The sequence below is a fragment of the Microcaecilia unicolor genome, chromosome 13, assembly GCF_901765095.1.
Source record: "Microcaecilia unicolor chromosome 13, aMicUni1.1, whole genome shotgun sequence".
Lineage (NCBI taxonomy): Eukaryota > Metazoa > Chordata > Amphibia > Gymnophiona > Siphonopidae > Microcaecilia > Microcaecilia unicolor.
Window position 1 is genome coordinate 70,638,666 of NC_044043.1, and position 10,911 is coordinate 70,649,576.

The following is a 10,911-nucleotide window of genomic DNA, read 5'->3' on the forward strand; positions in this document are numbered from 1 at the left end:
AAGGCGGTCAGGCTCTTCGTACTGGAACACGATTGGCTGCTGACTTCGTGGTGAGCGATGTAATTGGGCGATTGTTGTTGCTTTTGTAACCCGGAACTACAGGGCAGAGTAAAACTTGAGCACTTGAATGAATGTGGGTTAAAGTACCAACTCTCCAATAGCTGGATATTACGTCGGCAGCGAAGCAGCCACGACAATTGTTTCCCGGAGCCGGTCTTTATATTGGGAGCCGAGTGCTGTGGATACGGGGTATGTGCTGGGGCTAGTGAAAAGGGCTGTGGAGGAGTAGCCTAATGGTTAGAGCAGAGGGCTGAGAACCAGGGATTTAGAATCTGCTGATACCCTAACCACCCCTCTGGGCAGACTAGATGGGGCATAATGGGCTTCATCTGCCCCAATTATTATGTTGCTGTGACACTTCATTGCCTTAGTTTAAGTTGTAAGCTTGTACCAGGTATAAAGGAAATACCTGAATGTAACTTACTTTGAGCTGCCAATGACAAAGAGAGAGTTAAAAAAAAACACACCAATAGCAAGATTACAGGAAATGACAGTCCTTTATTTATTTATTTGATACTTGTATCCCGCATTATCCGAATTCAGGTCTGTCTGGCTTACATAAGTAAACAGTACAAGTTAATGTATAATACATGTTATGAAAACTGTAAGAATTAAAGGAACATTCTTGAAAAAGTAGCAGTGAGGAGAAAGATCTTGGCTATAACTGATTTCAACATCTGGTGAAGGAATTTATTAAAAAGAAAAGCCTTCAAGAATTTGCCAAAGGTCAGATAGTTAGAGTTGTCTTATTTTCCTTGGGATAGAATTCCACCATTTAGTACCTAAATGAGAGAAATCTTGAGTTAGAATGAATTTGTATTTGATATTTTTGTAATTAGGGATGTGTAGAATGAGATAATCCCTTACAGTTAAACTTGAGTTTCGAGTTGGGAGATCTGTCATGCCACATATGTAGTCTGGAGCCATCCCGTAAATGATTTTGTAAATAAAAGTACATGTTGTGAAAATGATTCTAGCTTTAATAGGAGTGATGGGAAGTAGGGATTGGCTGGAGGGCTTGTGGGAGCTCAGGGGCTTTAGTAAAGAGAAAATAAATAAAAATAAATGTGAAAAGTTATGCGGGTGCCGGTCCGATGTTCAGAGCCTGCACCCACAGAGCTAAGCAACCTTATTTAGGACAGCTCCTTCCCAGTGCTGCCCCTGACCTGCCCATTTTGTGTTTGGGCGGTCTCAGAGGATTTTCTGCGGCACTGTTCGGTTAAGTGCTGCTGAATATCCCCAGTTAGGCACCGGGAAGCTATTTAAGCTAGCAGGAGAGGCTCCTGCTCTCTTAAATCGCTTTGAATATCAGCCTCAAAATATTTTCAGCAGCAAAAAATTTGCAGATGATAGTCCACTTCTCTGTATTGTCCCACACTTTGGTTCCAATTGAGCCGTGAGTTATCCCTGAATGTGGTCCAGGGCTTACTCTTGAAATTGTATAGTTTATATATAAACTATTGCCAAAACTTTGTATCTGGAATTTTCTTAGAGGTTTGAAGAGTACATAACCAACTTTATATGTTCTTCTAGAGGCAGTTAACAGACCATCTACTTCTATGCTTTAAGAAAGTAAAAGCTGCAGCCCTAAAATCCCATTTATGTCCAGGAACCAGCTGTCATTGCCTGTTCTGGTTGAACTTCATACCTCTTACAGATGTGGTACAATATGTGGACAGACTAGCTAATTAAGTGATGTAGCCCGAAAGGATTCTCTGAGTACTACTACTAATCATTTCTCTACTGCTACTAGATGTACGCAGTGCTGCACACATTATATGCAAGTACTTTCTCTGTCCCTAATGAGCTCACAATCAAGTTTTTGTACCTGGGACAATGGAGATTTAAATGACTTGTCCAGGGTCACGAGGAACTGCAGTGGGAATTGAACTCAGTCCCCCAGGATCTCTCAGTCCATTGCACTAACCATTAGGCTACTCTTCCACTCCAGTGTAGGTACTGTGGTACTTACCTTGCTCCTGCCTGATGAGCCACAGCTGTAAGATTTTCTCTGAACTTAAAGTTAAACGTAACAAGAGTTTTTGTTCTTGGGTTGCAGTTCAGTATGACGGCTGTAGAAGAAAAGTTCTCCCTGACAGAAGTCCTGTCCAGCTTCAAGGCCTGCCTGGAGAAAGAGAATCAGGATGTGCTTGTGGATCATTACATCAGTGGCTGGAATGGGCTTATCAGGTGTGGTGTGATTATTTTGCTTACCTCTACTAGCTGCTGCTACTATTACTTATTTCTATAGTTCTACTAGACACTTGCAGTACTGTACACAAACATGAGACAGTCCCTGCTCAACAGAGCTTACAAGCTATTCAAAGGGTTAGGGAATTATTTATTGTGGGCGTGATTAAAACAAACAAGGATACTGAACAAGTGAATAAGGGGTTAAGAGTTAAAAGCAGCTTCAAGAAGGTGGACTTTTAGCCTGAATTTGAATAGGATTAGAGCCCAGCATTGCTTCTAAAGCACTACTAGGCATGCTGAGCGCTGCACTGACACATGTAACAAGAGATACTTCTGGCTGTATGGTGCTTACAGTTTAATCAAGACAAATGTACATGACAAACAAGAGGTCCTAAGAGAATGTATAATACCCAGTGTAGCTAAATGTAATTCACCTTGAGCTACTACTGAAAAAGGTGTGAGCAAAATCCAAATAAATAATAGAGAAGTGGCCAAGAAATAAAAGCAGCTTCAAAAAGGCGAGTCTTTAAGCTGGATTTGAGTATGGCCAGAGAGGGAGCATGACACATTGACTTAGGAAATCTGTTCTAGACAAATGGTGCCGGTAAGGTTGAAAGAGTGCAGATGGGAGTTCACAGTGAAGGAAAAATGGATAAATAAGAGTGACTTACGAGGTAAATGACCTTCACAAAGAGTGTAGAAATTTAGAAGATGAGTAATGAGGAGCTACAGAATGAATATATTTGTAGGTGTGCAATAGCTGTTTGGCCTATAGGCAGAAATGGAGAGGATGCCAATCTAATGACTTGAGGGGAGGAATTACTTGGTTGTAACAGTGCTGAAGGAAGATAAATTGTGCAGCTGCATTTTGAACAGATTGCACTGGGGAGAGATGATTCTTCAGGAAATCCATGAGGAGTAGGCTTTGGCAATCTCAGTGGTGTAATTCCCGTTGCCTAATTTGGGCGCACATCCTTGGTATTCTGTAACACTGTGTCAAATGTTAGGAACGCCCACCTGCCCAGGCACCTCCTGTGGCCACTCCCCTTTTGGGTTGTACACTGTGGGATGTGGGCACACATTGTTATGGAACAGCATGTAGCAAGATGTGCATGCAAATTGAAATTGATGCAGATTAGTGCCAATTAGCACTCAAGTATTGGCCCTCTAGCTCATTAGAGTGGAGGAGTGGCCTAGTGGTCCTGGGGAACTGAGGAACTGAGTTTGATTCCCAATTCAGGCACAGGCAGCTCCTTGTGACTCTGGGCAAGTCACTTAACCCTCCGTTGCCCCATGTAAGCTGCATTGAGGCTGCCATGAGTGGGAAAGCGCTGGGTACAAATGTAACAAAAAAAACCCAACTTAGTTGGGTGCACATCTTGGATCGGCGCCGTATATAGAATCTGGGGGCTAGTGGGCAGCAAGCCCTGTTTTATTTGTATCTGTGGTTCTCAGTTTCTGAACAGCAGGGGGTGCTGCAGGGCAGCTATAAGCTTCATTAGCTGCTCTCTTTCTGCAGGAACACTAAAGGATATAGTCAGGAAAGAAGGCCAAAATGTAGACACCAGGATGACACATTCTAAGTGTGAATTCCGTGCAGAATTTCCCAGTTTCACACCTAACTTTAGGCACAAGCACTTATGCTATGTCAAAGGCTGGTGTAAGTACACATGCCTAACTCCTACCATTCTATAATCTGCACACCTAACTTCTTGGCATGACCCTGACCCACCCATGCTCCTCCCACATCCACACCCCCTAGAAGTTATGCATGATTAAATTGTCACTTCTAAAATAGCGACTAGGGGCAGTTGCACGCACAAATGCTAAGTGGTGACAATTAGCTTCAACTAATACCAATTTAAGCCAATAACTCCCATTATCAGCCAATAATAGTAAGTTGTGCGGGTTAGGGTTCTGCGTGCAAATTGCACATTAGGTATAAAGTTGGACGTGCAAGTTTGTGGAATCCAGGGCTCAGTGTCTGCCTGCAGATTTCTCATTCCAAGTTTTCCTTACTGATGTCATACTGGGTTTGGTGGTTTCTCTTCTTGCGATAACATATTTTTAAGGTTGCCTTTTATTGTTCCAGGTTCATGAACAGCCTGGGCACAATCTTTTCCTTTGTATCAAAGGATGCTATAAACAAAATTCAAATCATGGAAGCTTTCCGTAAGAGCAGCAGCAGGGACCAGTACAGGAGCCTTCAGTCCATGGTGGCGTATGAGCTGGGAGCCAACTTGGTGGACCTAAATAGAAGGGCGGAGCACCCAAATTCAGGTTGCCGGACCATTCTGCGACTGCACCGTGCTCTACGCTGGCTGCAGCTATTCCTGGAAAAGCTGAGGACCAGTACAGAGGACAGTAAGACCTCGGTCTTGTGCACCGATGCCTATAATGATTCGTTAGCCAATTACCACCCTTGGATCATTCGCAAGGCAGCCACGGTATCTTTCTACGCCCTTCCAGCTCGGAATACCTTCTTTGAAGTGATGAATGTGGGCTCTATAGAGGATGTCGTGGCCATGCTTGGAGAAGCAATGCCTTATGTTAGCCAAGTCTATGACATCACACAACAGTTGTACGCTCGGCACAATTTGCTTGATTTACCTTGACACATTTATCTAATGCTGGTGGGGCTGTGTGGGATCCAGGTGCCAGGGCTGTGTCTCCTACTTCAAATTCCTTTCTGATCTCTACTTGTGCTCATGACGTCAGTAAACAGTGGCCAATTGTTAACTGATGATGTCATCACTGCCACACAACAGCTGGAGTCTTGTGATTCATTCTTCTTGTAGAAACTCTTAAGACAAACCAAAGATAAAGAGGATGCCTTGGAAGTCCCAAGGTTTATCTTGCATTCATTTTGTTTTCGCAAACTGTCTTTTAGCTGTTTAAAGACATTTTAATAATTCAAGATTTCTGGGGCCTAAGGAAATACGGTTGATACCTAGGTCAGTTCTTGCACTTCCTGGGTGGCCGGTGTTTTGGATGCTGCCATAGCGGGGTGGGCTGGGGGTACAGGATTGTGCAGTGGTGTCACCTAGGGGGTAATTCTGTAAACAAGAGGTTACCATCTAGATTATTGGCATATACATGCAGAAATCTGCTTATATACTAGTCTATAAATACATATCTTACAAGTGGGCATACACATGGGCAGAGTGTGGATGGGACTTGCATGTAACAGAGAATACTATACGTTATGTACGGGTCCACATTTAGCTGTGAGTATTTAAATCAAGAGTGTGGGTTGGACTTGCACTTGTCACATGCAACCTAAGGCAATGCTGTGGGGCCCTTTTACTAAAGCTTAGCTGTGCTAATTTTGTTAGCATGCACTAAATGCTAAGAAGCCCATGGGTATAAAATTGTCATCTTAGGATGTTGCGCAGCTAACAAAATTAGTGCGTGCTAAGCTTTAGTATAAGGGCCCCATAAGTTACATGCCTGTCTCTGGCAATGTAGTGTGTACGTTTACATCAGCCCAATGTTCATACTTAACCACATATATGCTTATATAGCTGGTTATGCTAGTATTCCTTAAAGGAAAGTAGGACATCCTTATATAGAATAGGCTTCCTCTAGAACTATCCTCCACATGATTCTGGTAGGATCACTAATGGTCGAGTTCCAGAATGATCCTTCTGCATAGCCCCTGGGTGAGAACGTTGGGTGCAATGACTGGACTGAAATTGGGATGGGTTCGGAAATAAGCAAATGTGCTAGCTGACAGTGTATATAAGTGAAAACCACTTATATACACTGTCAGCTAGCACATTTGCTTATTTCCGATCTGACGAAGAAGGGCAACCTTCGAAAGCTAATCAAGAAATGTATTAAGTTATGTCCAATAAAAAAGGTATCATCTTATTTTCTTTTCCATGTTTTATTTTGTTTGATTTCTATTGATAACCTTAAGAGTGGACTAACACGGCTACCACACTCATCTTCCTCCAGAATTCCATTGTGTGGTTAGAGTGGAGGAGTGGCCTAGTGGTTAGAGCACCAGTCTTGACATCCAGAGGTGGCCACTTCAAATCCCACTGGCTGCCCCTTGTGATCTTGGACAAGTCACTTAACCCTTCATTGCTTCAGGTACAAAATTAGATTGTGTGCCCTCCAGGGACAGAGAAATACCCAGTATACCTGAACGTAACTTCATCTTGAGCTACTGTGAGCAAAATCCAAAAAAATAAATGTGTCATTTGAGGTTTCCTGAGCTGCAGGCTCTTCCTACACAACTGCCTGCAGGGTTGGGGTTTGCAGTGACAGGGAGCAGCTAAGGCACAGACCTAAGAGAAGGCTCCATCTCTTCCTTTGAAAGCCCTTTTACTTGAGGCAACATAATCACAGGCTAAATTCTTACTGCCAATGTTCCAGAAGCGTTCTTTAACATAATGCAACTGAGGGCAAATGCTGTATACCCTGGCTTAGGAGTGAGGTTCATTACTGGCATGGTATGAGCAAAAATAACCCATTTGGAGTCATTGCCCCCCCCCCCCCCCCCCCCCCAAAAAAAAAAAAAAAGGTTTTCCAGCAGCCTCTGACTGAACCTTTTTTGATGGTTAGGGAGCAGAAGAACGAGAGGTTGTGTTGTCCATTGTAACATTTGAAATCATGCTGATTACCTTTCAACATTTGTTGCTACGTATTTTTATTTTAGTTACATTTGTACCCCGCGCTTTCCCACTCATGGCAGGCTCAATGCGGCTTACATGGGGCAATGGAGGGTTAAGTGACTTGCCCAGAGTCACAAGGAGCTGCCTGTGCATGAAGTGGGAATCAAACTCAGTTCCTCAGGACCAAAGTCCACCACCCTAACCACTAGGCCACTCCTCCACTGTTGGTGCTATTTGAAATTCTACATGGAATGTTGCTATTCCACTAGCAACATTCCATGTAGAAGTCGGCCCTTGCAGATCACCAATGTGGCCGCGCAGGCTTCTGCTTCTGCGAGTCTGACGTCCTGCACGTACGTGCAGGACGTCAGACTCACAGAAACAGAAGCCTGCGCAGCCTTCTACATGGAATGTTGCTAGCAACATTCCATGTAGAATCTCCAGTAGTAGCAACATTCCATGTAGATTCTCCAATAGTATCTATTTTATTTTTGTTACTTTTGTACCCCGCGCTTTCCCACTTATGGCAGGCTCAATGCGGCTTACATGGGGCAATGGAGGGTTAAGTGACTTGCCCAGAGTCACGAGGAGCTGCCTGTGCCTGAAGTGGGAATCGAACTCAGTTCCTGAGGACTAAAGTCCACCACACTAACCACTAGGCCACTCCATGTATTGAGGCTCTACTTAAATAAGATGCAAAAGCTAGCATGTAGGTTACAAAAGTGATCAGGTAAACATGATATATTACTCTATTCGTATCAGAGCCAGGATGCTGAAAATGATTTCCTGTTCACTACCTGTGTGTGTGTGTGTGTGTGGGGGGGGGGGGGGTTCTTTGGCATATCAGGTTCTTATGTGTCATTTAGGTTTGAATTGAGTTCTTGAATGAAAACTCTCAGGGGTAGTAAACACTTCCATCTTGTGCACTGTACCTAAATGACCAGATCCTTTTTTAAAGTCTGTCGTGCAACTTTATCCAAATTATCAGCACAATACAAAATATGATACCAAGAATTACTAGCCTTAGCAAATGCCCCTATCTTTTAAATATTTTTTTTTCAAAAACTTATAGTGGGAAAAAAGCATCTAAAGGTCTGATTGGTGATCCCCATATATTGCTCAGGGCTATGTTTTGTCTCCTGAAATTAATGTTTTATGTTCAAGTTCATGTTTTGCCAATCAGTTTATGATGTTTAAGATTACTTTGCACCCATGGTGGAATTGGTTACACACACACACACACTCTCGCTCTCTTTTGAATATATCTCATCCTGCTTACTCTCCAGGATCACTCTCCAATTCTGTATGCTTTATATTCCTCTTATTTTCTGTAGCCTTTATTCTTTGCTATCATGTAATTTTGTTGTCATGTTTAGTCCTGTGGGACCTGTTAACTGATCCATTTCTCATTAGTATGCAAAGCAGTAAATGAGGAAGTATGGACCACAGACCCAAAATGGTTTTCTCTCCAGTGCTTTGGAAACTTCAAAATTAACTACTACTGAGGGAAATGATCTGCTTTCATAAACAGCTCAATGTCCGAGAGGAATACCACAGGGCTTCCAGCCTCCTAATTTGAAGAAAAAAAAGCCTGCAGTCCTGGGATGCTAAGTACTATGGTGGATTAATAGGTCCTGGTAGGTGGGAGCAGAAGAGACTTGGGAAGAGCAGTGATTCTAGGAGACACTGGGAATTGGCTGGATGTGAAACCCTTGAGGAGACCAATGTCACCACAAGTGGACTCTGGGCAGTTGTTTACTTCCCCTTCTGCTCTTTTCTGAAGGTATTCCTACGCCATGTGACATAAATCAGCCTGAGGAAATAAGGGTCCCTTTAAAACACTTTAGAAAACAGGTTTAGTGCATTTTAATGCAGGACTTCCACGCATGCTGAGACCATTTTTAATGCTGCCCTAAACTAGAGCTTCTTTCTTCTTTTTTTCAGGTCCTGTGCTAATTTTTTTCATTAGTGTGCGAGACCTGCAAAAAAAAAACAAATTACATAGGAGCACTTACTGCCTCCTATTTAGGAGATGCTAAGTGAGCCCATAGTAACTCTGTGTTTACCAGTGTGCGGTAATCGGAATGCACTAGCTAGTTAATGCAGACACATCAATTCTCCTTCCATGGCATGTCCCCTTCTAAAATTATATTTTTTAAATTCATTAATGTGCACTTAGTGAAAAATGCAAAATTACCACAAGATGCATTTTGCGGTGAGCATTTCCCATGTGCTATGTACATGTTAGGACTTAATGCCCTTTATTATAAGAACCCCTAAGATTGTCAAGAGGGACCTGATGTTGCTGGGTAAGTGTGTGCGCCTGCTGTGGTTTTAAAGAAGTATTAAGCCAATATCAATGTGGGTCCCACAGGTTTTAACAAAATTTCTTTGTAAGAACATACATCGATGCTGCTCTGTCTCCTGTACTTACTTAAATGGAATAGAATTGTATATACTATCTTTAAGGATCTGTGTGGGGAAGGGGATTATATCAATATAATTTCCCTCATTCTTTCCCATATGGCTTATTCTGTTACATTTGTGACATTAAAATATCTCAGCCCTCAAGATCAGCCAGACACATTCAGGCTGCACAAATTATGGAATTCTGAAGAGGGATGCTTTAAGGAAGGGTGAAAAAAAAGCAGGGTTGATTTTTTGTTTTAACCACAAAAGTACCTTTCCTCTTGAGGGAAGAAGCAATTTTCAAACCTAGGCAGGTAGTTGCTAAATCAATAGCTCAGGACAGTACAGGTGCACCTTTCCTTTGAAAATTGCTTAGGAGAAAGTGCTCACATAGTTTTGCACCTGCTTGTTCTGTGGACAGTGTTTCTCTGAAACATCTGTGTGTGTAAAGTTCAAAATGCAAAAGGATGTGCAATGATGCCTTCCCTGTCCTAACCCCTTCTCAGTCCATCTACTTTTACCATGGGTAGATATGCTCAGTGTTGATCATCATGCCTACTTTTACCCACCTATGGGATGAACAGTTTTCAAACAGCCTTTTCAAAATGACCCTTTTAAGGAAGGAAGAATTGGCAGTTTTGCAGTTCATCTGGGAGAACAGATAGACTATTTTGCTCTGCATTGTTTTCCTTCCTTTGAAGAAGTCTCCTGTTTCCAGGAGCACAGGCAATTGTAGAAGTTCAAATTACAAGCCCCAAAGCAGTAATTTTGGAAAGGGCTCCACAGTGGGGCAAGTCCACTTTAGAAGATCTGGGAGCAGCTGCAAGTGGGGTCTCTTCTTTCTTGGAGCCCCCTTGCATTGTAGGGACAACAGGCAAATTTTATACTATTGACCACAGATGTTCTCATGTCTTTTGATCATAGCTGTTTTTTTTCCTACAATACAGTAAAATGAGAAGTCCTGGTGGTAATGCAACTGCTCATGTAGCCGGGTCTGTCTCCCAGACTATGCGGGGAACCTAGGTGGTCAGAAGTTTGGGAACTGGCTAGGTTAATATTGCTGGTTCTTTACAGCATTACACAGCTCGCTGGTAGACATGGAGGGTGGGGACAGCTGGGTGTGAACTAGGTGGGTGATTTCTACACTGAGTTGAATATGACCTACTTGTATTAGAAAAAGAATTTTAGGACCACAGTGGAGAATTCACTCCATAAATTCATATATTCTCCAAAGCATGCACACTTATAGATAGGTAGAAAATCAACCACTTTACTTAAAGCGTCGACTCCGGAGGTTTACGGTCTGATATGAGTTATGGTTCGCCCACTGGCTGTATCAAGGATCAACCCCCTTATGCAAAGAAACCATTCTCAGTTACTCAATTCAAAATTAATGATATCATTCCCGCTTTATTAATAAAAGGCTTCGCACCAATTTTTTTCACCAAACCGTTCATGCCTACTAACTCTTCAACTAGTGGCATGTTTCTAAAGCCTATTTGTGAAAACAGCTGATTCAGGAATCCACCAATCAGGGTCATGGAATCAAATTAGTGTGAGCCAAGTTCTGCATTCAGTCCCTTCGGAATTACTGTTTGAAGAGTATAAATCCAAAACTGTTCTTTAT

The 10,911-nt window shown here is 42.5% G+C and overlaps 1 protein-coding gene across 2 annotated transcripts; it reads left to right on the plus strand.

Annotated features, from left to right (window-relative positions):
* The first annotated feature begins 108 nt into the window (after positions 1 to 108).
* Positions 109 to 5,981, plus strand: CPTP (ceramide-1-phosphate transfer protein). Of its 2 annotated transcripts, none has more exons than XM_030222474.1 (3): positions 109 to 249; positions 2,117 to 2,250; positions 4,346 to 5,981. In XM_030222474.1, the coding sequence occupies exons 2-3, from the start codon at positions 2,126 to 2,128 to the stop codon at positions 4,866 to 4,868; spliced, it is 648 nt and encodes a 215-aa protein (XP_030078334.1). In that variant the 5' UTR covers positions 109 to 249; positions 2,117 to 2,125; the 3' UTR covers positions 4,869 to 5,981. The 2 variants fall into 2 exon arrangements, with proteins under 2 accessions (XP_030078334.1, XP_030078333.1); XM_030222473.1 differs by having other exon boundaries at positions 2,120 to 2,250.
* The last annotated feature ends 4,930 nt before the right edge of the window (positions 5,982 to 10,911 follow it).

Coding starts and splice junctions, on each gene's coding strand:
- CPTP (XM_030222474.1), top strand. CDS start 2,126: ATGACGGCTGTAGAAGAAAAGTTCTCCCTGACAGAAGTCCTGTCCAGC. Junction 2,251..4,345: donor GGCTGGAATGGGCTTATCAG/GTGTGGTGTGAT, acceptor TTATTGTTCCAG/GTTCATGAACAGCCTGGGCA.